Source organism: Cyrtonyx montezumae, unplaced genomic scaffold (assembly GCF_038088225.1).
Source record: "Cyrtonyx montezumae isolate F1298 unplaced genomic scaffold, pur_monq_1.0 scaffold_17, whole genome shotgun sequence".
Classification (NCBI taxonomy): Eukaryota; Metazoa; Chordata; class Aves; order Galliformes; family Odontophoridae; genus Cyrtonyx; species Cyrtonyx montezumae.
This window is the reverse complement of record NW_027071903.1, coordinates 21,244,979-21,271,761: the sequence shown is the minus strand read 5'-3', so window position 1 is coordinate 21,271,761 and position 26,783 is coordinate 21,244,979. Positions and strand designations below refer to the sequence as shown.

Genomic DNA, 26,783 nt, shown 5'->3' with positions numbered 1-26,783 from the left:
GGGACAGAGCTGTGTCATCCCATCCCAGGGGGCTCGCAGCCACCCCATGTTTTGTACTCCAAATAAAGAAGGCTTTTGCAGACATGCTCCTTCTGCCCTTCTCTCAGGGTCTGGCATTGGGGACAATGGGGACATGGGGGACATGGAACCAGGGCAGCCAGATGAAAACCAGATCTCTAGCTCCAAAAAGAAAGCCAAGCAACACCCACCTGCAGACCCAAAAACCAGAAGCGACACCATCCCCCTCAGTGGCGCGTCCCCAAGGTGCCACCCCCAGGTGCCCCCAAAGACATCACCCAGCGCTCCTCGTTACAGCTCTTTAATAAGCGAGGGCTTCACTCGGCCGCTTGGCACAGCCACACGAACACCTGGAGAATTACACAGAATTGCACTTTATACAGAACAACGGCCTCGTTGCAGGAGGGAACAACATTAAGAAATTAATGGGAACGCGTGGACGCAACGTGACAGCTTGCTGGCTGCCGCCGGCGCTGGGCAGAGATCAATCATTCTCCTTTATATAATTACACTTTTCTTTTTATTTTTATTTTTTAACTGTTTTTTTTTTTTTTTTAAACAGGTAAAATTTATAGGGAGCGTGACACGGGATAATATATCCTCTTACAATACATACTTCAGTGGGTTTTGTTTTGTTTTCCTTATTAACTTACACTCGGCGTACTTATAAATTACTTAAAAAAAATTCCATGAAAAATAATAATTAACAACACGCAGCCCACGTCCTTTCCAGTAGTAAGTACATTCACTTGGTACGAGGAGCGGATCGCCTTCCTAAACCAACGCTTTGCCCCCAGACGGCCGCTGAGCGGCACGGGGAGCAGCAGGGCTCTGTGCTGGGTGGGGACCTGCTAAAACCACCCGATTTCCCCCAGCTTCTGGGGGCTCGTCGCTCATTGCTAGTTTAGATCCTGCCAGTGAGAGAGATATATACAAAATAATATATATATTATGTATATTATTACATACATAAAGGGAGGCGATGCGTGAGCCGGATGCACCGCCCCTGCTGCTCTCGCAATGCCAGGGGGAGCTCGGTGTGGGACGGTGACGGTGCTCTATTGGAGGAGACCTCGCCCTAAAAATTGAGCTCTGAAGGATAGTTTTGGTGGGATTTCCTTAAAAAACAAAGCCCCTTCAGCGAGCGAGGGGGAGGCGTGGCTCATCCCAGCGCTGGGGGCTGCGTGGGGATGACTCGCTCCCCACACCACCATGCAGCTCCAATCCAAAGCAAAAAAAAACCAACCACCACCAACAAAAGAGAAAATAATTACAAGGCAAATAAATAAAACATCCCTCGAAAACAGTGGGGCCGGGGCTGGGAACAGGGGGCTGCACTGCTGGATCTGATGCAGCTGCTGAGGGCCTCCCCAGCCCCCAGGAAACCAACAGAAAACACGCAGGAAGACTTCAACGATCCGCGTTCTGCCTTCTTGGAGGCGTTCACGGGAGGGCATGGAGCCTACAGTGCCGAGCAGAAGGGGCACACCCAGCACCTACAAATCCCATCAAGTGTCCCCTGGCTCCTGATCTCTCCCATCCTACAGTGAGGAAACCCCCCTGGCTGCAGCGGGAGCCAGCAGCCCCCGCTGTTAGCAAGCACTGCTCATTAGTGCTACTGTGGGCAGTGCTCTCGAGCCCCGCTAATTACAGCCTGATGGAGCAGTGGTGGAAGACACGGTGACAACCAGGACCTGCGGTGACCCCACGTCACCCATGACCCCTCACCCTGGCACAAAGGAAAAGTCCTCTTAGGGGCAAAGTATTAAAACAAAACAAAACACAAGCAATAATAAAAAAAAATATTTACAATAAACTCCAGTAAACCAGAATATAAACAGAGCTTCAAGTAAGTCCTTGATTATTATTATTTTAATACTGATGGTCTGAAAAAAAAAAAATTGAGAAAAACAACCAACCACGAGAGGGGGGCAGTTAGGGCACATCGGAAATAACAGAGAGCACCCAAAGCTGAGTCCTTGTGGCAGATCTCCCCGCTCCACGCACCCGGCAGCTCGTGCACCCCGTGGTCACTGTTCTGCTTCCCACCGCCTCCTCCAGCGCAGAGGACCCAGCACGGCGGCTCCTTCCCCGATGTCCCTCTGTCTGTCCCTCTGTCCCCGCGCTGGCCGCCCCAACCCCACACACCACTGAGGCCACTGCTGAGCCCGTCCCCAGCAGCTCCCGCACGGAGCACTCATCTCGGCGCCCGAGCGGTCAGGGAGATGACAGTGACGATGATGGCCATGGGGACGCTGTCGCCCCGGCGTCTCACACCATGAACTCGTTGCTCCCCAGCAGGACAAGCTGCTGGCTGGTGCTGCGCTCAGCATCGGGGTTCCTTTTGCGGCCCGCTCCCCCTTCTGGCAGCTCTTTGGTTTTCGGGGGAGAGTTCTTCACGCTCTTGAGTTTCTGCTTGCCCTTCTCGGGGTTGAAGGTCCCGCGCGTGGTGAACTGGGGCCGCTCGTCGCAGTGGGGCTCGGGGGGCTCGCCCGGTGCCCCCGCTCGGTAGAAGGGCGACTTGGAGTACATCTGGAAGCGCTTGCGTGGCAGGTGGGGCAGGCAGGAGGTGGATGACTGGGAGGAGGAAGAGGAGGAGGAGACGAGGGATGGGTTCGGTGTGTCTGCTGCGTCCGGCCGCGTCCTGGGGTGCCGCCGCAGTCGGCCTGGCCCCTCCACCTTGATGGGGCGCAGGGAGCTAAGTGCTACGCTTCGCTCTGCGGGACAGGGAGCACAGCAGGGTTAGCAACGCGGTCCTTGGAGGCATCTGGGCTTCCCAGCTCAGCAGGGACACACGGGACTCCAAGCAGGGAAAGAACTCAGCTGAACGTAGGTGAGATGTTCCCACCTCCACATCGCTCACAAAGACATCCTGGCATGCTGGCTGTGTGGACATCAAGCTGAGCAGCTGGGACACGGCATCCAGAGAAACACTCCCCTCCCCTCCCACTCAAGGGGCAGCATCATCTACGGACCCTGAGTGTTTTACTCATTTACTATCACCCATCTCAATAACTCAACTAAATTGCTCTACAGAGAGCCCTGATGTGGAACAACTGCATTGAAACCTCTTTGTTACAGGTCCCAGTGACTCACCCGACCGATCAGAGATGGCTCCTTCGGAGTCGAAGTTGAGGTTTTCTGAGCTGTCGGCGGTGCCGATGGACGCTTCCGACTCCAGCGTTTCATCATCGGAGGCGCGAGGCTCCAGCGTCAGCATCTCGAATGTCAGCTCCTCCCTACAAAACCCAACCCTGTTACCCAACAGGACCGAAAAAGGTGGGAGGAGAGCAAGAGGGATGCAGAGAGTCCTCCTGCTCAACCCATGAGCAGCACAACAACCACAGAACCAACCACAATCACGTCATACCCAAGCTGAACCTCTAGATACAGGGTGCAGAAGCAAGCAAAGCTTGAATTCAAGGGTGGACTCACTTCTCCTTCTGCAAGCTTTCGATCTGCTCGGTCAGCACCCTCTCCTCCTGCTGCATGGCTGCCTGCTGCTGCTCTGTCACATCCAGCTCCATGGCCTCCTCGCTGCTCATGGTCTCCTCGGGGACGTCGGACACCGAGGGCAGGCGCACGGCCACAGGAGACGTAGGGCTGGGGTAGGTACCGCGCCGCACGCGGCCTTTGCCCTGAACATAAACATCAGTGTCAAGTGAGGATCATTTTGCACAGCATGTTTTTGTGGAGCTCCTCCTCCCTGGCACAAAGGGAGCTACAGGATGCAATGGGATGATGCGACAACGGCAGGTTTGAGAGGAGGAGGGTCTGCTAAGCGGGTGGGAGAAAGCACTGCATGAGGAAACCAGGTGAGGAATGGCTGGAGAGCAGCAAATAAACTAATGGTCAAACAGAAGAGTCCTGCATTTTTAGTAGTGTTAAAACTTCTGACTACGAACAAGGTCTTAGATGGGAGTATTGCAGCTGGAGGAATACTCTAAGTGCAAATGGCCTCTGCTTTACCTTTGGAGGAGCTGCTCCACAGGGTGAAAGAGAAATATTGATTTTTGGACACAAAGGATGCTGAGGAGCAGCTGCGTGGGCACACCATGGACATTAGAAAGATTCTTGTCTAACTGTTGTTGTAACTGAACACAACTCATCTTCTGAAGTCAGCATCCTGAACTAGTCAGAGTTAAGGACGAGTGCAATGTGGAAAACCCAGCCCTTGCCTCCGCTCCACCTACAGGCTGCCCTCTTCCTTCAAACAATCATTGTGTTTCTTGGTGAAACCGAATCCCCTTCTTGCTGCGCTCTGTCCCATTCATCAGCTCACAGGCAGCTTTTCTTCCCACAGGACAATTTCAGCATTGTAGCTGAGGTACCTCTTGGTCTTTTCATAACCCACATGCCCCAAACACCGGGGAAGAGCATCCCTGTTTCACTTTGAAAGCAAAAAGCTCTCAGGAACGCGAGCAGGGATCTTTCCTCAAGTGGCAAAACAAACCTACGCTGACACCAGTGGGACATGGCTCAAGTGGGAGACATCACTGAGCACTGCTTCCCCCTGCAAAGTCTGTTAAATCCTCCAGCCCAGACAAGTGCTGCTGCTCAGCACTGAGACGTGAGGTCTGCTCCATTGTACCCTTTCATCTCCTGCTGTCGCACCTGGGAGATCTTTCATAAAGAAGCCTCTGCGCACTGCAGCAATGTTCCTCTGATGGCAACCCCATCACGTGGGCTGCTGAGCTGAGGCACAGCCACCTGAATCCTATTAGCAAAAAGCCCTGAGCTCCCAAAGATCCCCTGTGCCTCGTGTACTGCTCTCCCTGCTACTGCTCAGCAGCGAGCAGATGCTGCAATGACGACATCCACGTGGGCTTTCAGCAAAGCCCTCTCCTCTTCCAGCTGCTGCAAGCGGAAAATTCCCCGGTGGGACGGATGTGGGTTTGCTCAGAGCGCTTGCGTGTCCAAAGCTGGCTGGAGTGGAGGAAGGTAACAACACTTTTTTGATGGTAAGAGTGACGTTTGCTCTAAAAGGAGCAGCTTTCATGGTCCTACATTTAATCTCACTGGGGAGTGTGCTGCTGCAGCAGCTCGAGCCATGTGAGAGTGGTGAGGGGCAGGGCTGCTGGGTCCCCAGATCCATCCTGGGCCACCCTAGCAGCCAGATCTGCAGAGCCCTCAGGTAGATGCTGTGTGACCACTATGGGATGTACCCACCACAGCCAAAGCAACAGCTTCACAGTGCCTAAACACATCCCCAGCAGGAATCGTGGATGGGAGCCATGAGTCAAGGAAAGCAAAAGTTAGGAGGGCACAGAATGGATAAAGAAAATCAACAAGTGAGGGTGAAAGCCACTTTTCATGGAGCTGCATGCAGGGGCGAAGGTGCAAGCCTGGCAGATTTGGCCACTCCTGCTCCTGGGGGAAGCAGTCGCACCCAGGGAGCCACCTGCACAGGGACAGGACGGGCAATGGCACGGACAATGGCCGGTGGCACGGGGCTGGAATGGGCGGCGGTCACACACAACGGAGGGGCGCGGCTGGCACAGGGCGCCGTGCGGTTAATACATACCGGGACTGAACTGCGGGTTATGCTCATAAATCTAACTGCAATTAGTACGGGTTTCTGGATTAGAGAGGACATGAAAAGGAAAGCAGAAGGTTAGAGTGCACATGCCATCGTCCCTCCAAAAGAACTGTTTTTTTGTTCATTTTTGTCTTTTTTTAAACCAGGACGAGCGAGGCAGCTCTCTGCGGTATCGGTGCCAGCGCACGGCCGAGCCCCAAGCTTGGCAAAATGACCCCCAGAGGTGGGACCTGCCCGAGGGCAACTCTGGGCAGCTCAGCCCACAGTCTGGATCAGGTCTCCCCTGACCCCAAAGCCAAAAAGCCACATGTAGCATCAGCAGCCCGCTGGTGTGTCGGGGTGAGCCGGACCCGGAGCAAGCCATCGCTCACCCCAAAGCATGGAAGCCCAATGAGATGGCTGGGGAGCCTCGGGGAGCTCAGTTTGGATTCAGGTGATGTTACTGAGTTCGTCTGTAGCACAAGAGGACAAAGCCAGTGGTTGTGGGCTGCTCCAGTCCAGGTCTCCCTTGTGCTTGTGTGCAGGGTGACAGCAAGGTAAGCAGAGGCCTTGATTCAACCCCAATTGATCAAATGTGCAAGATAAAGCCTGAAATGTAAGCAGGAGCCTCTGAGCTCAAGCAACTACATTTCCATGGAGCCCCCTCTCAGGCTTCTTCCTCACTGCCTTCGCTGGGCTCTCGTTTTTGTGCAATTCCCTGAAGACATGGGGGAGCTGCCACGGGGCTGGGAGATGTGCTGCCTGGGGTGGGATGGTCTGGGAGGCGCAAGGGGCAGGGAGGCTGGAATAAGCAAGGGGAGGTAAGGCAGGATTGCTTCAAGTGAAAGGAGAGGACAGGAGAGAAGAGTGACTGTGTCAGAGCCAGAAAGCGGTCTGACTTTCCCTGCAGCAAGACAGACGTTCTTTGAAGCTATGACGGATGCACCACAGGAGCACCCGATATCCTCCTCGGTGCAAATTCCCTTGTAGAAGGAAAGGGGACACGAGTCTGTGAGCAGCAGGGGCTGGTGCAGTGTCTCACCATTGACCTGCGGATCAAGGACAGGCGGCTCTTGGCTTTGTTCTCAGCAAACTCCAGGCTGTTGATGTCCTTGAGGCGAGCCTTGTATTTGTTCATCTGCTCAATAACAATGAGTTCTACACAGCTGGGAGGCAAAGAAAAGACAAAACCGGATTCAGAAAGGTTTTTATCAGAGCTGTCTCTGCCCGGTGCAAAGATCTGCTCTGCTTGTGAGCTTCAGCATGCAAGGATGGAATGAAAAAGGCCAAGGAAATACCCTACGAATTGTGATAGGATAAATAGCTCCAAAAGCAATGTATCCTAGAAACAAATTTCCAAGGGTCAGTATTGCGGTCGGCCCTGCTAGGCATCTATCTCAGTAATCTGGGTGAGGGGATTGGAAATACCTCAATAAATTCACCGATGACACCAAGCTGGGAGGAAGTGTTGATCTGCTTGGGGGTAGGAAGGCCCTACAGAGGGATCTGGACAGGCATCAATGGGCTGAAGCCAACAGGATGAGGTTCAACAGGACTAAGGTCCGGGTCCTGCACTGCGGTCACAACAACCCCAGGCAATGCTACAGGCTTGGGGCAGAGTGGCTGGAAGCTGAGCAGAGGAAACGGACCTGGGGGTATTGGCTGACAGCCAGCTCAATATGAGCCAGCAGTGTGGAAGAATTAGGAAAAAATTATTCTCAGAAACAGTGATATTGTGTTGGAAGAGGCTGCCCATGGAGGTGGCAGAGTCACCACACCCCTGGATGTATTAAAGAAAAGGGTAGATCCGAGAGACATGATTAGTGGGCATGGTGGGGATGGGTTAACAGTTGGATTAGATGATCTACAGAGGTCTTTTCCAACCTTAAACATTCAACGATGCTATGGCCAAGCTTAACCCAAACTGTAGCAAGCACACAAATGTTCCACCTGATTATCACACACAAATTGTGTGTGCTAGTGTGGGTCCTAGCAGATGAGTCTCCAACAACAGAATAAAGATCTGGCTGTTGTGAATGGGATTAACCATATCAGCACAAACTGCACTTGTTTCTGCTAAGATTTGCTGGGCATGAGGGGTGCAGAGAACTTGTTTTAAATCCCTGGTCTACTTTGGTGGAGCCTCCCTTTCTTAATAATTGTAAGCCCATTAACCACCTCTTGGCTACTGAGAGAACATGAACTACTTCATCAAGATGCAGTTAATAGGCACAACTGTAGAGTTTTTATCATTCCCATGCTAAAGCTTTTCTTGAGCCATCTGACAGTACTAATGTCTATTGAATTCTAAGTAGTGGCGTGGCCGAGGCCACAGAGCAGACCCAGCCCACACCAGTGTCCTTACGTGGTTGTTTTACTGATGTCCTGAACACTCTGCAGCGGGTCCGTCGTGTCAGGGCAGCGGAGGATACAGGGAGCGAAGACGATGGCCAAGGCGTTAGCGGACATTCGGTTGGTCTCTTCTTGGAGAGCAATCCTATAGAAAAAAACATTATAGAAGCCAGAGGTGAAGGCAGCCACGAGCCTTCCACTGCCGACGAGCCACAGCCGCCCTGCCTCGCCCCGTGTACCTGACAAGGTGGAAGATGAGGCGCTCCAAGGTGCTGAGATGGGTGCGCGAGAGCTGGTCAATGACCGAGTAAACTCCTCGCACTGTCTCCCTCCTCTCCTGCAGGCCTGCAGAGAACACACAGCCTTGTCAGGGGCACTGCTGGGTTCTACCTGCTTTTCCCATTTAAAATGATGCATTCTTCATGCCTATGTCTACTGCTTAAAGCACACTGGTGGTGAACAGGTTGGGCTTAAATGTGCTGATCAGCGACGAAGTCACACCACCAAGCACAACACTGACCTGCCTGTGGCTTTGTGTAAACAAACAAACAGCAGAACATCAGAATCTGGGCAAATAAGACTGGGTAAAATATGATGATATGGGCCCCAACAGTAAATAAAGAATTAGGCACTTCAAGCAGCTGTCATTTCCCTCAGTTTGGGAAGTGCAATCACAGAACGGTTTGGGTTGGAAAGAATATCCATTTTCAACTCCTCTGCCTTGGACAAGGACACCTTTCACTAGGCCAGGTTGCACAGAGCCCCATCCAGCCTGGCTTTGAACACTTCTAACGATGGGACATCCACAATTTCTCTAGGCAAACTGCTCCTAGGCCTCACCACCCTCAGATTATAAGCTTTCTTACTTACATCCAGTCTGAACCCACCCCGTAGCAGTGGGAAAGGTTGTTCCTTACCCATTGCCCGCAGAAACTCCTCATACAGCTCAAAAGTCATGAGAGGGTTGGGTAAATCTCGGAGCCACTGCTTGAAGACGCTGGCAATGACGTGGATGTTGTAGTCATCTAAATTCACATTATCTATGTCTGCTCAGTGAGGTTCAGCAGCACATTGAGAAGAAGGCATAAAAACAAGAGATAACAATCAATATTAAGCTGTAAGAGAAACCAGATTTTGGGTTGAGCATTTGGTTGGAAGCGTGAAAGCAACGCTTGCAGAGATTTTTCTTCCTGTACTTTGTTTTCCCTTTTACCTGTATCAAGCCCTTGCCGCAGCTCCTTGATCTTGTTGGTGGACCCTGATTTTCTGTAGATGCCCTCCGTGTACAGCCCATGCATTTCTATGTAGTTGATCAGCTTCTCCACCAGCACCGGCACAGCTCGCTCCTCGCTAGTCAGCCGGGAGAGCTCCACGCCGAACTGCCGGGATGAGAGCTCAGGATCATACTGATGAGGAAGAGAAAAATGGAAAAGGGATGAAGCATTTTTCAGAAAGCAATGTGTCATAATGTGACTCAAAGTCGTAAACATTTGGGTTTTCTTTAACAACCACGTTACGGTATTCCCGGCCAAATACAGCGGGCAATGGTGGTCCTCCACCTCCTGCCCCATCTCCAGCAATGATTTAACTGCCCCGAGATGATGCACAAAGCAGAAGAGGTAAACTGGAGTCTTGGTTAACTAGATCAACTTGCAGCATTAGTGATTATACACTATCTATGACACCAAAATAAAGACATGAAAAAGATCATCAGGAAATCCCCTTTTGCTGGCTGCAAATGCCCACCAGAGGTTTGATGTTTGGCAAATCCACACGTGATCGGAGTCACCCTGAACAAGAGAACCTCAGTGGGTGAAGTCCAAAGACCTAACGAAACCTTGACACAAGTGCCCAAGGGAACACACGACAGCATGTGACGCAGCGCAGAGATGAGTGGCCCTGAAACAGGTCACAGATCCTCTTATAACTCCTGCATCCTTACTTTTTCTATTCACATCATCCTTCCACCAATAATGCACAGCTTGTGACAGAAAGCAACCCAAAAAACATGACCCCACCGAGCACAGGCAAGCCAGAGCCTTCCTGAAGGAACCATTGACATGGAGACACTGTAATGTCATTGACAGCACATAAAAACTCATGCAGAGAAACACCAAGAAACGAGAAGGCTCCAAGCATCTCTGAGCAACCATTTAGAGCTGCAGGTTTTTGGGGTTTTTTTAAGTTTTGTTTTTCATAGAGAGGAACAAAAATGGACTGAAAGATCAACCGAGGTGAAAACATCAGTACCTCCTCTGTGACATTTAACTAATGAACCCACTACAGGTAGTTCTCCTATTGTCCTGCAAATGTTAATGGCCTCAACTCCTCCAGTTTGCTGCATTCCTGGTGGGTGTCACTGAAACATTGGCACAAGGAGCAGCTTCTTGTTTTGCCCTGTAGAACAGTGGCATCTAGCGAATCCTCAAGGTCTGCCCCCTGTAACAAGGAGGCTCTGTTGCTCAGATCTCACATCACTGATGCAAAAGGTCCGTAAGTATGGAAGGCACTGCCACATTCTTTAAAAAAAAATCAGTGATTTCATGAAGCTTCCCAGATTTGTAGAGCAGAACCTCATAGAACCTGTTCCCAGCTTGCAAAGATGGACTGCCACAAAGGGAGAAGTGCAGAAGAAATACTGTATCAAAGCAAATATGCACAAATACATATATTATATATATTCCGACTGTTTCTTGGGAAAAAAGTAATTATAACAATTTAGGGAGGCTGATACCTGCAAAGCCTCCTGGGGGCTGGTAAAGCTTTGTACACATCATTATCCTAACTGCATTGTTATTTTTGGGGGCATAAGCAGCATGAAATAAACTATCCAAAGCAACGACCAAAAAAGAAAGCCTGATGATTCACTGTTCACTGGTGTGACCTGCTGCATTCATTCACTGTCAATCATACACTCAAACACAGCCAACAATATTTAATTCCCCTCTAATGAGCACAGTGCTTTAGTGTTTTAGCACTTTAGCTAAAGCTAAGTGCTTTAGCACCATCCGCCCACCCTTCACCTCTTGCTGTCCCCGTCCTTGTGTCACTAGCACAGCTGTAGTGCTGCAGCTGTTTGGAGACTGTGCTGTGAGCCCTGTCAAAGCAGTGGGGTGAAGAACAACCTGTATTTTTGCCTTTTGTACTGTGCACAAAGGTGTCAGCCTTGCAAAACAAAGGCTGGAGGTGGTGCACGGGGTTCTGCTTCTGACTGTGGGCTGCAAGAACCCCACTGGCCACTGGAAGCATCCTGACCTGAAAACAAACATAAAACCATGGGAGCCAAAACCGAAGTACCACCATGACATGCACTGGGTTTTGCAAGTTCTCTTTGTAGCACTGACTATTAAAAAACGTTATCTATTGATAGCAGCCACATTTTGAAGCCCTTGAAAGCTTTAAAATGAGGCAGGTTTCTATTATTCAGCATGGCTACAAGCCATGGAACATCACTGAAAGAGGTACTGCGTGACTGGGCAGATGGATAATGATGCATCACTATCACTACTGAAATATGTGCAGTCACAGAAGCAGTGAATGGAGAGACCTCCAGCGAGCTCCAGCCCAACCTCCAGCTCAACAAAGGGTTACTGCCAGCTCTGTATCAAGTTCTGTGCCCAAAAATGTTTGTTAAAAAAAAGGCTGTGTGAGACTGGGATCACAAATTGGAAAGGTATCTAACGAGAAAAAAGGAACGAGAGAAACTTACCTTTTTGGAGCACTTGGTTGTGGTTTTAAGACAGCACTTCTTGTGACAAGCATATTTACATACTGCAGCAAAGGAAAAATAGCATTTAATAATTCAAAACTTCAGACCTCTTGCAGACATGTGAATTAAGCAGCTCTTCTTAGGGCAAGGTCAAAGGCACAGCAAATTTGTATTTTTCAGGGTCAGTTCTATATTATATTCACTCAAATGATAAAAATTAAGCCTTAAAATGTAAAGGCTCTATATTCAAGTCCCCGAAGTGTTAAAAAAAACCTGACAGATCAACTCAGAAAATAATCCATGAGTCACTCTGAGCTACCCAGACATGGATATACTCTGAGGTTGGAAATAGCACCTAATTTGTATTCTCCCTGCACTGGATACCAGCCTGAAGCACCACAGGGTGGCTATTTCCAGCCTAATTGAAGAATCAATGGAAAAAAACAAAATAAGATCTCAACCTTGCCTGTTTCTTTTCCTCCACTCTCCTGGATCTACCCATAAGTTCAAGTGCCTGGAGGTCAAATGTCCATGCCAAATGATGGCCACAAGACTCGCAGGCTGCAGCTGTAGGGCACATTTGCTATACTTTTTCATAGACACTTTACCATTCCTTCTTAAAGTACAGCTTAAAGATGGTTTAAATGGTTTGAAACCATGAGTTACTATCTGCTATACAAAGCTCCCAAGCACCACAATGGTGTATGTTTTGGAAGGAACAGCAGTATGAACTCACCAGGTGACTTCAGAAATCCTTAAGGTTCATCTCATAAGCTAGTCTAATGTGAAAAACTCCGAATATTTGACAGTGTGGTTGTCAGAAACAGTAGAAAACAACCTTTCAGAGCCCCAAACCCCATGATTGTAATAAAAATAAAAAGCAAATTAAAAAAAAGTCAAATGGAGCATGCTTACATTTACAAACAGAAGCTCTGTCCATTATCCAGATTAAGGAGGAACAATATTCACAGTAGGTGGGGATGCTGTACTGAGTCGCTTTAAAAATATGCCCATTGTGTTCTTCTACCTGCAATGAGAAAAATTTGGTACTAAGAAAAAGAACTGGAGACTTCGAAATGGGGAGCCCAATGGGGCCAGCTCTCACACAGTGTAGTCCAGGGGTTTGTACTCTATCATATATTCATCCAGGAAGACTTTGAATGTATTGACCCAGACTTCAACTGGAGACTTACTCCAGTCCCTCTGTTCAAGCCTCATGCTCTCTATGTAGAACCATTTTCCTACGTCTGTTTTCTTTTTGGACCAGTAACCCTGCAGCAGCTCAGCTGAGCCTGTATGGAACCGAGTCCCCTTTTTCCTTTCCATCTTTCCCAGTGCTTCCCATCCTTTGAGACAAAAGCTCTGCCAGATACACACCTGGTATTGACTAATGTGGAGCATGTTTCAGAGAACATACCACAGCAGCCCTTTACATGAACAGAGGTGTTGCATTACAGCCAGTTGTTTTAACCTGCAGCTGTTGATAGGCAAAACAAATTCACCTTGTCCATCTTCCTAGCATCTTACCAAGGCTGCATGCTTGCTAGGGTGAGACGCTGAGATCTCACCACAGGACATGTCATGATTAGGTCTCTTATCAGGTGTAGTTCTGGCCACAAGGACCAGCTCTTTAACACACAGGCCCAGGGTGCTCAACTCACCACATCTGCTTCTTTCTTCCTTCTCTTTTTTCGTTCTGTTTTTGGCACCTGGTATTAAAAGAGATTTGAGCTTGTTAATGGCAATAGACACAAGTAAAGCGTGCAGAAGTTTCCTATGTGTCTTTTTCCATCTCTTTCCAGCCCCATCCTGCCATGCACGCTAAGAAGCACTCCTACTACATGGGACCACCTTGTTTTCAAAAATCCCCTGGCCAACTGTCAGCGTCTTCATCTCAGAGCTAGGATTAGCTGCTGCTCTGTCTCCATGTTCACTACCTTTGACCTAAAGCTCTTCGATCCCAAGAAAGACACTCAAAGGCACAGCACTGGAGTCCCAGAATAAATCCTACATGGAGAGCATGGGGAAGATTCACAGCAGAAGAGTCAGAAGACAAAACATTTCCCCTACTTGATGCACAAGAAACGCCATCTTCCAAGACCCAGGGGTGGTTCTCACAGACAAAAAGGTGTAGAAAGCGAGGAGCTCAGGCTCATGGAGGAACACTGCCTGAACAGCTACTTAGCTGCTGTGGAGTCACCACCCATGTACCCTGCACCCACAACCAGACCAAGAGTGATGCACACCATCATTTGCGCTCAAGAGTCTCGGAAAGCCCGACAGTAAACAACACACTGCTTTTACTCATCTCTCAGAGATCTGAGCTGCCTTCCCCCCACCCACAGATGGCTGCAGATTTGCCCTGCAGACAAGGTCCACGTTTCAGCCTGGTGAAGATCTAGTCATTCCAGATAAGAACTCAGGTTTGCTGAGTCCAATGAAACAACGCCAGTGAATCATGACTTGTGCTGCCCACCTCAGCTCACAGCACAAGAGAAGACAACAGACCAAGTGTATGAGTATGACTCCCCAGAAAGACAGCTCAAAAATCTTCCAAGAGCTCAGGAAAATGCAGAGTACCTTCACTGCAGTGTAGTCCAGGGGTTTGTACTCTATCATATATTCATCCAGGAAGACTTTGAATGTATTGACCCAGACTTTAACTGGAGACTCACTCCAGTCCCTCTGTTCAAGCCTCATGGTTTTCTCAAGAATCTGCTCAAATAAGGCATACAGATCCTTATAGCGGATGCTTTTCCCATCATCCATCTGTTAGGGAAACAGAAGCAAAAAAGAAGAGATTTTTATTCACATCAAATTGCCTCTTCTGATCCAGGCTGAATTTCAGCCCAAATGGCTTCCAACTCACTACGTTTCCCAGACACACACTCACTCACAGCTTTAACTCGCAGGTTTCCAGACCATGGGGGAGGCAGAGAGGTGTTTACTGACTCGTTGTCATCCCCCATTCAGCTGAAAGCCAGCTGGCACAGAGGAGACAGGAAATCTCCACTTGAACTATGCTGAGTTGACGAGGAAGTGAGATTCCAAATTTACAGCTTCATGGACTGAACGTAAACGAAGAGTGTCTTCTCTTTAGGATAAGTGGATTAGAAATTTAGGAATTAGGCTTGGTGACATCCCTACTGACAGAACTTGAGGCATCTCCTGGAGGTGCACGCTCCCACCTGCTGTCCGGTCACTTACCGCTAATGCTGAGGAGTAAAAACTGAAGATGTTTTGCCGGAATTCCTTCAGTGCTTTCTTGAACACGACATCTACCAGTGTGTCCTTCTTGCTGTCCTCATTATCCAGCTCATTCATCTGAGAAAACAAAGGCTGTTTTGCACCAACGTGACTTTTGCTGGGGCATTACTAACAAGCAGTTGCTCCACCGCGGGCAATTGATGCCAATGACAACATGTGGCTGCAAGGCAGTTTCTCCTGCACACAAACTCAGAATGTGGAAACATGAGTGCTCCCCTGGACCCTCATGGGTCTTGCATTTCTGATGCCACTAGGGGCAGCTCAAAGCAGTGGAAGCACCAGAGCTGCTGTGCTCATGTAAAATGACCACGCTGTCCTTTGAACGGAGCCAGCCCCAGTGCATGCTGTGCACTCTTAGCAGCTTTGAGAATGCAACTAAAGCTTTCCCCTAGATGGATTATTAGCATTGCTACTGCCACCTCCAGGATAACACTGCTCTGCTGCCTCCATCTGCTCTCAGAGCTCTCTGATGATTTCGCTGGAGCATTACCTTTTTCAGGAGAAACTCATCCATGCTCTTCAGGTCACTAGCACTGGTTATGATCTGCAGTGAGTCATTCTGCCACTGCACGGGCTCCAGGGCCACGTTGCTGATTTTGACGCTACGCTTGCGTTTCACTTTGGGAGAAGGCTCCTTGTTCTCCTTAAATTCCCTCCGGTACATTCCTGACAGTTCAGGACTCCGCGGCGGTGTCAGATGGTGAGGTCCCAGCTCTAGGGGTAGTAATTAAAAAGGGAGAAAGAATAAAAAGCACGGGTTAGCTGACCTGCTCTCTGACTGGCCCAAAATGTATTTGTTTGATATTTGACTTCGGTAGAGCTCTGCAGTGGTTTTTTGCTTTTCTGCATCCCCTGATGCAATGAGTTGAAGCATTAAGCAATAAAAATGATTTTTGCCATGTTTTATGTAGGACCTGAAAGAGAAGCAGGGCTTGTTCAGAGGCAGTAACAAAAACCTGTGGCAGCTGATGAACTCTCAGTAAGTGAAAACTGATGCATCATTTCCCAGAGCCGTACCGACAGCCAAGGTAACACAAAGAGAAAACAGCTCTGTCACCACAATAAGGAGACAGGAGGAGAAAAGTACTGGCGCTTTTAGGAAGATTAAATGTCACTTCTCCATTGGTTACTTCCTCTGTCAAGAGGGGAAACATCTGTTGCTGTCCATACGGCTGCTGGGAGGATTAGCTCCAGGGCAGGAGATGGAGGTACTGGTGACAGCATGCAGCTGGCTTTGGGGCCTGGGGACAGGGGGTGTGTCCTCTGTCCTTGTCCTCTGCCTCTCAGAGGGAAGTGACAATTCCTACTTGTAAAACTACACAGAAATTGTGAAAGAAATGATACCTGCTTTAGACAGTATTGCACAGTATGTTTACTGAGTGCTTTCTGAATTCCTCTGGATCTGTACTGGATCTCAGCCTCTACCTTTCTTGCCACTGTGTTGATGTCACTTATGAAGTCAAGAGAAGCAAAGCAGCATGTCTTTTCCACCTGTACCATTTCCCAACTCATTTTCCTACAGCAGCCTCACACAGACCACACAGCAGTGTCCGAAACTCCAATTTTCAGATACTTTAACCCGACAGATAAACACATCACATCTACATCTCTACCCATGTCACCACGAGCTGGGTTACAGTTAATGGCTACGTAAATCCAGACTTTCAACAGCTACAACCTTCACCTCTGCTATGACAGCAAAAGCATTTTCTGTGCTGCTACAGCCGATGCCGCTGCCTGCTCGCCCACCACTCACCTTCGCCGAGCTGCAGGCCAGCAGCCACCTCTCTGCTGGGTGCCTCCTGCTCAGCATACAGCTCCAGCAGCTCAGACTGTGTGGCAAGCTTCTCCCGGGGGGTCTTCTTCTCCCCCTGCTTTCCCTTCACCCAAAATCTCATCTTGGCTCGCTGAGACCTGGAAACAGTTCACAGAAAGAGGAATTGTCTTAAACAGGGAAGTGTCCTTCAACCCAAGATAGCCAAAGCTTCACAGACCTTCACATCCCTTTTGGGGGAGTTAAATCCATACAATTACCCCCTTCTAATTGGGCAAGTTCATAGTGATGTCCAAAAGATGTGACAGGTGATTCTGGCTGGCTGAATCAAAACCCCTGAGCTGGGGACTGTCAAGGTTCAGGGATGCAGAAGGGTGGGGAACAGGCTTGTCCCACGTTCCTTACCTCCCATCTGGGGCAAGGGGCTTCTGCGTGGCCACCAGCTTCCCAATCTCCCCCTGAGACATGGTTTTCTGAAGCTTTGGTTGGCCTTCACCAGAAGAGAATCTCTGCGCTGTCTGTAACAATTCAAGGGTGAACGATTAAAAAATGACACCGTTCTTGGAATGCCAGGGGACGCTTTTTATTAAAGCAAAAGATTTTATCTGTTACAACTGGAAAACACACCTTTATTTTTATCTCCTATGGTCCTAGCTACAACTGCAACTACTGAAGTATTTTAATGGCTTCCAAAGCAGGACAGTTCTCCACTCTTGCTTTGAGGTCTACCTCCTCCTTTAGTGCCAAATGCAGAAAGCCAGCGTGCACCAGGCCACAGGTGGACACTGCCACCCTGGTCTGGCAGCTCTCCTTTCAAGAGCCCATTAGCACAATCATTAGCCACACCAATGTGACTTGTGGTGCACCTCCATGTACTGGATGGATCCATCCCAGCAGAGCCTGCCTTCAGATCCCATAAAAGACTGTAGAAGCAAAAATAAAAATAAAAAAAAAAATAGAGGTCCAAAGACTTTGTGCCACACATTAAAATGGATCCTTTAGAAATAAGAGATTAAACAACTTTCTTATCAAAGACCTCTGCTTTCACCACCACTTTAAAAGCCCTGGGATAATTTCTTAAGGGCAAAGTGTGTTTGCAATAATTAATGGAATTCCACAAATACTATCTTCTAAGCTCTAAACACGCGGTTTTTAAAATTATTTCACACTGTACATTTTTTGCATCATTTTTACTATCTTGCACTCAGGAAGAGGCAAGGCAAGAGATGGTGCTTTTCCTCCTCTCCCTAGACTTTTCAGAGGCCCTAGATGAGACCTGCAGCTGCTATCCAAAAAGCAAGTCACAAGAGGAAGCAGAAACAGACATGTTACCTTTGTCTCTCTCTTTTCATGTGCTCAAAAGTCTCCCTTTGTTTTGCCCAGCACAGAAGAGGAAGCCACCCAAAAGGCTGGGTGGCCCAGAAATGTTCTGGCCATGTTTCTAAAAACAGCAACTTTTGCTCTTATTTTCCATTGCAGCTGTGGAATGGAGACTTTTGGCACGAGGAAAGTAGGGAATCAGGCTGCATGACATGATTTGGAGGTGCCTTTAGCTTTAGATGTCTTAGCTGAATGCACTGTGTTTTTAAGCATTCCCTTTTTTTCCTATTACAATCACCTCATATAAAATTCTGCAGTATGTGGGCTGCACCAATCTCCAGGTTTTTTTCCTCACCCTGCACCAACCTCCCTATCAGCCAGGAGATGGCAGCACACAAGGCAAAACTGCCACTGGAAACCACAGAAGCTGCCTAAACCATTCAAGGTTTTCTTGCTCTTGTTCTTCTTCCACCTCAATGATGATCCCACATAATGGTAGAGAGGTATGAGGCAAAAAAAAGACCTCGTAACCCATGTAAGTATTTTCCATCCGTGACTCTATTAAAACATTTAGCCCCATGACACGAGTTAATGAATGCTTTAGACAAAACTGGAATAACGTTTACCATTCTTATTATTAATTGAAACATGCTATAAAATCCTGTTCCTCATCCAAGGAACACATGTGTGAGTCAAGGACCAGAGGAGAACTGAACAGCTCAGGGACCACATGCCTCTCCACAAAGGTTTCATAGGGAGAAGGTCCCTACCTGGAATCTCACCAGTACCACTCCTATCTCCCTGCTCTGCTCCTATATTACAGCTCAGTGTTTCCTCTGCTACCCTTGCAAGGCTCTGTGAGGGCGTTTTTGACACTTCTGTTTGAGGAACTCCTCCAGCAGAAGGGTCAGGTCCTTGGCTGGGAAACATTCCTTGGCCCTGGGTGCACCACAAAGCACCACATATGTGCAAACCACGTAGCCGGAGTCTGTGACCATCCCGTGGAGGAAAACGGAACCCTATTTTTTCCTCCCCTTCTATTCTGCTTGCCATTTTGTAAATTAGGTGACTTGTTCCAGCAGGCAGCAGTGCTGCACGCTGCACTGAAGGGCTTCCTAAAGCTTAGGACAAGAGCACTTCTGTCACAGCTGGTTCTCAGGCGTGCTTGGGATCAGCTGGTGTCAGGCTGCCGTTTATCAATACAGCTTTAGGATGGAAGTTGGAGCAAAATACAACACTGCCTCACCCTAAAAGGCACTTGGGATCTCTGCAGTCAACAGTATCTTAAGCAGCCACCTCTCTGGTGCACCTTGGGCTGTGGCTCTGGCTGGTGATGCTCATGGTCCTTGCTGCCTTGGATTTAGGCCTGGAGCATCAGCGCCTGGTGGGCCACCACTGCCAGGATAAAGTGGTAACACAGGCAGGCTCGTGCCAGTGCAGTCATTCTGCACAGGGTTACACATGATCCCTCTACTATGCATCCAGCAGCCCTCAGTCACCGAGCAGCACATCAAAAGAGGCTTCTGGGAAAGCTGCAGCTGGAGGCAGAAGCTGTATGAATGAGCTATTGACTAGAACAACATCCAGACTGCGTATGGAGACTGCTGGACGCGCCTTCATGTGAGCATCACAAGGCACAACAGATAAGAGTCACATGCATATCCCCTGCTTGAACCCAAGGTACACCAGTCTGCTCTATTTTAAGCTGCTTCATCATTTGCAATACCCAGTTGGGCTCTGCTAATAAATTTGAATAAATAGTCCCTAAATTTCGCTGCTTTCAAGACCTCTCCCTTAAGGGCGTTGTGATCCTGACTCAGAGAAGCCACAAGCCAAAGAGCTGGTCCCAAACCTGCAATACAGAATACAGATGGAAACACTGTACGTGGGGCCAGGACATACAGACACAGGATACCACTGCACACACAGCCTTACGAGTAGGGTTTGCTAGAAAGCAGAGAACTGTGCAAGGAGGAACTGCTGTTTGCTCCACAGTTACAACCAGGGATGGAGAGCAGAGAAAAGAGATAAAGGAGGAGAGATGAGACACAGCTGGCACTACTGCTACTTGCATGCAGCGAGAGCTATTAACCCAGGAGAGCAGAGTCCGAGCAGCATCTCTACAGAGCAGGGTGAGCCAGCTCCCTCCCAGGAATGGAGCTTTCCAAGCACCTTGCTCAGCAGAGAACGCTAGAATTAGAGCTAAAAAAACAAAGGCTTTGTAACAGGGTAGCCTCCAGGAACACAGCAGGGCACAGCCCCTCGTCCCAGGCCCTCACCATGCTCTGAGCTGCTGCTTCCAGCATTTCCAAGGACCCAGTCCACTGCCACGTGACCAGCCAGAGAGACTGCAGCAGCAGAAGGGAATCCAGAGGAAGATGCTGGCCTTTAACGTGAGCCTTGGAGGACTTTGTTGCCTTCATCTTACCAAGACTCCCTTGGACAAATACAGATGAACACACACTGTGCATTTACAGAGGGACGGCCTTCAGGCAACGTGGCTTTCCTGGGCTTCTCAGATGGTTTCGGATCTGCATCTCCCAATTTGGCTTCTAGTTCCTATTTTTTCATCCATTTTAAAGTAGGGCCATTAACAACGGATCTTTGATTCTTTTCAGTTAGAAACTTCTCACCCTCCCTTTCTCATCACATCTTCAAATCCACAGTTCCAGTAAAAGCAAGGGGGGAAGGATGGAGGCAGTGCATCTGCATGCTTGCTTGAGCTAATTCTCACCAAATGAAGGGGAAAAACCTGGTTCTGACATAACTCCCATGTAAAACTCTTCCTTTTGGGTTACAAAAGCAGGGAGATGGACTACAGTGCAGCTGAGTGAGTCTGGTTTGAAGAGATGTCTCTTTCAACCACACTCCTGCCAGACAGCTCTAGAAGTATTCCTGGCTGAAAAGCTGAGAAATTTTATCAGGAGAATTTGTAAACCTCCACCCCTCTCCAGTTAGGAAATTATCCTGGGAAAAAATGTGTTGCGTATAAGAAAAACTGCTAACAGAAAAGTCACAAAAAGCCCTCCTTAGCCTTCCTTGCAAAGGCAGATTTTAAGATCACACGAGATATTTGCTGTGTCCATACCACAGAATGAGCACAAAGTGAAAAGCCAATGCTTTTTGTGCATTTGATTGTTTTCATGCTCTATCTCGCACCCATCACTGGAGCTGGAATGTATGAGGAAAGCCATGTGAGCACTTACACATGAGATGGTCACTGCCTTGTGTTCATCCACATGCCTATGTGGGCATCACTGCCACCTCAAGCCACAGAAAAAGTGGACCAGAGGAGCAAGGGGCCATCCTCCTGCACTCCTCAAACCTCCCAGTCGCTGCCACCCCTCCTGGACAGAGCCACTAAGGTGTTTTTCTCTATCTTTTTTTAAACACACTGCATTTTTATTGCCCCGTTTATAGGTTTTTACTTTCTCTAAGATACTCTTGGCCAATATTTCTCTGATAACTGAGAACTGGACAATCACTGGTTAAGATAGTTAGGGATATCAAATCAGAAGTGCAAGGTTTATATTGTTTTCTTTGCTGTCTGACGCTTTTTTGGCTTTTTGTCTGCTTTGATCTTTTTTTATGCATACACACCAATCACTTTGATAAGAGTCGAAGGATCCCAGTGGGACTTTCTAATGGAGGGAATCCTGGTTAAACAAACAAACAAAGGTAGCTGTGCAACCTACAGAAACCACGGAAGCTGCTCTCCAATCAAGCCAGCAAACATCACCATGGTTGAGAGAAAATGAACTAATATCCCTTCCCTTTCTGCTTTGTATGCGTTTCTGCTGTGTTCTCTGAGTTCACCCATCTACAATGTCCATGTGAGTGGGGGAAGAAGCAGTGTAGGATCTGTGCAGCTAAGGTTAGCAAAGAAGCGCTCCCGCAGATCTCGCTCCCTCTTTTCTCCTTCCCCGACAAGACAGAAAATTACCATTTCGGAGTCACTGTAACAGGCCGGGCCGGGCCGGGCTGCAGGCCCTGCCTCAGGGTGAGGAGGTAGGTCAGAGGAGAGGAGGAACTCAAAATTGCCATCGTAATCATCTTCCTCTGTATCCCCCTCCCCATCAGCAAAAGTACCTCTAGTCAAGAAATCGGAGCGCGTCCGCGCCATGCGGGCTTTCTTTTTATGGGTCGGTCTGGGAACCTGCTTGACCAAATGATAAAACATAACAACAGAAATAAAAGTTTGTAAAATGAAAATATAAAAATTAAAAGGAGATTCTACTGAAGCTTGGCCACACAGCGTAGCTCAAGTATGATCTGAGGAACACTGCACTCCACATAGGACACACGTTATTACATGTAGTGCAAAAATACCAACAAAAACAAAAGCCAAGACAGCATGGAGAAAGTGGGACAATAATGGATGTTACTTAAAAGGACATTAAGCCAAACAAGACAAGACTGCATACTACAGTGTTTGCCATCAAGACTGCAAGATCCTTGTCATCCAGAGCAATTTGTAGCTGCTACAAATTAATGCTACGGAGTTTTTTTGCCAAGAGGAAGTGTGAAAGCTGCCTTCACGTGGCAGCCCTCAACCCCAAGAATAGCAGCCCTTGTGCTTTACATTTGAGGGAAAATTGGAAAAATAAGGGTTTGGGATTTTTCTTCCCCTTTTCCATTAAAAAAGAAAATAAGAAAGCGGATCTCACCTCTCCTCGGCCAGACCCAGGCATCTTAAATGGCTTCCGACCCAGCTCACCCTTGGGAAGACACTGATGGCTTGCCTCCCTGCTGAAAGGCAACAAAACAGGGATGTTTTGTTCTCTCCTACAAGCTTTCCCACCATGCCAGCCCAGCTCTCAGCCATGCAGAAGGATGCAGCCCAAGCAATCAACGAGAAGTCACAGTTGGAGGTCACAGGTTTCCAGAATCACTTTGAATTCTTCAGGATTTGACTTAATGCCAAAGGACAAGAAGCTAGGAATTTCTGTCTGCCAAGCTGCTCCCTACCCTTCTCAGTTGTCACAGATGGTATCTTTCCAGATCTGTGTTTTGAATTGCAATTGCTTTGTTGTAGCATAAAAACATTTAAGTTGCAGGCAAATAAAAATAAGGCATTTTTAGATATAACTTTCCTGTTGGTTGCTTGGTGCATTAATCAACTAGGAAAAGAAACTGAAGGAATTATGTGGTGGTCACTGTTCTCAAGTATTCACTTCCAAATCAGACCTCTGGGACCTCCTGCAGATTCTGAGGTGAAGGGGCTCCAAAGGAGAGCATCCTCACTTTGCATCCAACACAGCATTCGAACATTTTCCCATTTAATTCACTCTTTGCTCAGCTCACTCTGTCATCGTTTCTGAACAAAACCCTTCCATGCTCAGGGGTGAGGCATCCAAAATGCCCACCACAGCCTACCCATCCTTGGGATGTAGCTGGCATTGTTGGAGGACAACGGGGTATATTCTGATGACTTTTGTTGGTTACAGTAATTCTACAATTAGCAAGAAAAATCTTGAAGCCTCCTTACCTTCCTTGCCTTTTCTACTCTGACTATCCAAAAAATCCTAAGCATCTTTTTTCCCCCATATTTTAAAGTCTTTCAAAATAAACCCTTAACACTGATCATATATGAGCAGAATCATTTATGAAAATGTAAATGAAACCAGTATCAATTCTCTCTTGCTATGAACCCCCTTCACGTGTTAATATCTACAATTATCTCCCCTCGCTTATGTAATGCGTGTCGCATACAAAACTGAGAATTAGCATTTCCAGCTGTTTCACTTTTTCCCAATTTATTCCCACTTACTGCTATAAGACCTAAAAACTTGACACTGGTCTTGGTTTCAGTAGGCATTTTGTACAACCTCCAAAAGCAACATCCTGCAGGAGACCACTATACCCAAGCAAAGCCTACAAAGCAAGCACATCATCTTTGTACTCACTGGAGCCCAAAGGGATTGTCTCTCGGTGTGAAGAACATGGTGCTTGCCCGCATCTCCTCGCTGGGCTGGCTGGGCACCCGGGGCTGCCGGAGGCGCTCGGTCCTAGAGAAGGGGCTGCCCGGGGCATCCCTGGGGTCAGCAGCCATCCGGGGGCTGCACCGTGACTCCAGCATTGCTGCTGACAGGCCTTCCCTTCGCTCTGTGAACATGCTGACCGGTCTGTCTTTGGGGGCACTGTGGGCTGGAGAGCCCCCCCTGCTCCCAACGGTGAGACCTTTGATGTCCACCAACGATGCTGGAGCTCCACCTGGGGCCACGCCGTGCTCCACTCTGCTCTGGGGGTGCAGGATAAGGACAGACTGAGGCCGGTTGTCAGGTTTTTTGGATGGTTTCAGAGAAGGGTCCTTCATTCTGCTCAGCTCAGCCCTCTGTAAAGCCTCCACCCTGCCTTGCTTCTCCAGCTGCTCAAAAGCTTTGCGTTGCCTCTCCAAAATTTCCTTCTGCTGCCGGATCTGCTCCATCATCTCCTTCTCGTTCTGCAGCTGGAGCTGCTTTTGTCGTTCCTCCTTCTCCACGTTGAGCCTCTCCAGTCTCTTGATGACAGAGTCTGGAGAATGGGTCTGTGTTGTGGCGGCCATCCCACGTTCCTCTCTCTTGGCAGAAGACTTCTCCCCTTCTTCCCCTCCCAAAACTTTGCCTTGGTCTTGCTCAGAATCCTTCCTCATCTCAGAGAACGTAACCGTTTTCTCCTCTCTTTCCACCATCCTGTTCCTCAAGTTATTCTCCACCAGTGTCTGTTTTACCTTCACGTTGTCCTGTGGTGGAACATAGAAAGTAGGTAGATTACTAGAAAGGAATGTTTCTCTTGTATGCATCTTGTAGATATTCTGAGGGTCACAGGCCACGTGCTCCTTTGCAGTGTGGTTATCAGGCAGCTCAGAGTCTGAAGGCATCCTTCTGCAGATGGATAAATTGCTGTTCACATCCGCTGTGCAGAAAGACTTGTCCTGCAGGTGAGGCTGAGGACTGCTAGGCAAAGAGTCCCGGGTCTCAGTGGGAAGCGGCTGAACATCTAAAACTGAAGGAACAAGTTTACTCAGGGTATCTTCACAGCTTAACATCTCCAAGCTCCCTTGAGAGCTTTCACTCTCTGGGGTTCCCTGAGGGGAATGAAGTGCCTCAGATACCAGCTCAGTAGACCACTGCCGCTCTTCTGAGGGTGACAGCCCACCAGTGGACCGGACCTTGAGCAGCTCCAAGCTAAATTTCGCCTGCTCCAGCTCACGCATTCTCCGGCTTTCTCTTTTTGCACGAACCACTCTCTTCTGATTCAGGTCCTCCAGCGACTTGGGTCTCTCTCGTACAATGACTTCCTCTTCGGTGTCCATCCCACTCTGGCTGCTGGCTCTCTCGTGCCTTTTGTACAACGATGCAGAAGTGTCCAGGAGGTCCAAGTGATTCACCCGATTATTCTCCATCAGCGACTTGTGCTCCTCTATAGCTCTCACTCTTTCTTCAAATGAGCCATCCTCCCACTTGGATGGGTCGGAGCCCTTAATTTCCAAAGTCTCATCTGCCTCCAGCCCATCCTCTTCTGTAATTAACAGGCCATTCTGCAGCTGCATCTCTTTTAACCTCTGCTCTTTCAAAGCTCTAAACCTGCAAGAAAGCAGAAAAGCAGCATGTTGTACAGCTGTGCCCACTGCACTGGTAGCATCTCGTCACCACAGATGTCCCCATCCTCTCACCACTGTTGGCATCACAAGCAACTCCCCCTGCGAGGCAGGTACAACCTGGTGCATGTTCATGTTCCGCACACAAAGTGCATTTCCACTCTTCTCTTTTGCCATCTCACTCAGGATTTGAACCGATGCATGCACCTGTAAGCTTCTCCTGTGCTGATGACAGAAGCTCCAGCCTTCATCCCTGGTGTAGCTTGCTTATAAGCCAGAAAATCCTAACACAATGCATCACCTTGGCTTTGTCATCTTCCCCATCCTGCCTGCGATGCCTCTGGCACAGTGAACAGGCACTCATCCCGCACACTAAGAGCTATTTCCAGCTCCCATCTCTCTGTCAGACAATCCACACCTTGCAGACAGTGCCTCCCAACCTCAAATCAAGACCGGCCCTGCAGCCAGTGAGCTGAGGCATGGTCACGAATGCTTTTCTCTCACAGCAGCTGGCGTGAGTAACTGCTGCCCCTGCTCCTGACTTACTGACTGATCGGCTGTGAAACAGTGCAGCAAGCAGATCGGCCAGCCAATCTGAGTTAAAAATAGGATACTTAGAGAGGCACTGCTGCCAAGAAAAAACCCCTTGTAAGTATTTATGTCCTCAGCTTTCCATTGCCTACGTGCTCTAACCTGAAATAGGCTCTGCTTAGTCTGAGAGTAAGACAGGCAGCTAACTGAACTGACAGAAAGCACAGACCAAGGATCAGGGCAGGGTGGAGCAACGTGAGCAATGCTATGAAGGGACACCACCATTTGTACGTCGGTTTGGCCTAAGCAGCGTCAGAATTCATATCAGCCATCTCCTTCCTACTGGGTGATATCAGAAAGCGTTTCCTTCTTTATTCAAATATCAAAGTTACCTTTGTCGTGCTAAATATCCTCTGCACGCTGCTTGCAAACAGAGCACCCCGCGCCTGCTGGCTCTGTATCGCTGCTGTGCACGGTGCCCCCGCCAGGCTGCCTGGATGCTGGCAGCCGCCTCGTGCCTCCGCTTCAGGTGCTCCCTCCAGCAGCTCTGGATGAGGTGGGCTGCAAACTGCATCTGCAGAAACCTCCTCCTCTCCACGAAGCCTCGCCAGTGGGTCTGGAGCACAATTGCAGCTTTGCTGAGCACGAGCGGGTCCGGGGGTGGCTCGCGCTGCTTTCGGCTCCGGTAGTTACGCCAGAATCTCTGCAAACACAG

The 26,783-nt window shown here is 48.8% G+C and overlaps 1 protein-coding gene across 4 annotated transcripts in view; it reads right to left on the bottom strand.

The window, feature by feature from the left end:
- Position 1: 1 nt before the first annotated feature.
- The window catches only part of MYO9A (myosin IXA), a 161,961-nt gene continuing 135,179 nt past the window's right edge, over positions 2-26,783 (bottom strand). For 3 of the 4 annotated variants that reach the window (XM_065733665.1, XM_065733666.1, XM_065733668.1), the window contains 20 exons: positions 26,461-26,771; positions 23,865-25,523; positions 22,626-22,707; positions 21,902-22,114; positions 17,044-17,156; positions 16,621-16,778; positions 15,355-15,578; positions 14,805-14,921; positions 14,178-14,366; positions 13,259-13,306; positions 12,513-12,624; positions 11,598-11,659; positions 9,102-9,294; positions 8,806-8,934; positions 8,128-8,233; positions 7,902-8,033; positions 6,579-6,702; positions 3,454-3,656; positions 3,115-3,257; positions 2-2,735 (listed from right to left, as the gene is read on the bottom strand). In XM_065733665.1, coding sequence (XP_065589737.1) covers positions 2,290-2,735; positions 3,115-3,257; positions 3,454-3,656; positions 6,579-6,702; positions 7,902-8,033; positions 8,128-8,233; positions 8,806-8,934; positions 9,102-9,294; positions 11,598-11,659; positions 12,513-12,624; positions 13,259-13,306; positions 14,178-14,366; positions 14,805-14,921; positions 15,355-15,578; positions 16,621-16,778; positions 17,044-17,156; positions 21,902-22,114; positions 22,626-22,707; positions 23,865-25,523; positions 26,461-26,771 — 4,764 coding nt within the window. In that variant the 3' untranslated portion in view covers positions 2-2,289. The remainder of the gene's footprint in view (positions 2,736-3,114; positions 3,258-3,453; positions 3,657-6,578; positions 6,703-7,901; positions 8,034-8,127; positions 8,234-8,805; positions 8,935-9,101; positions 9,295-11,597; positions 11,660-12,512; positions 12,625-13,258; positions 13,307-14,177; positions 14,367-14,804; positions 14,922-15,354; positions 15,579-16,620; positions 16,779-17,043; positions 17,157-21,901; positions 22,115-22,625; positions 22,708-23,864; positions 25,524-26,460; positions 26,772-26,783) is intronic. The other variant, XM_065733667.1, reaches the window with a different exon arrangement.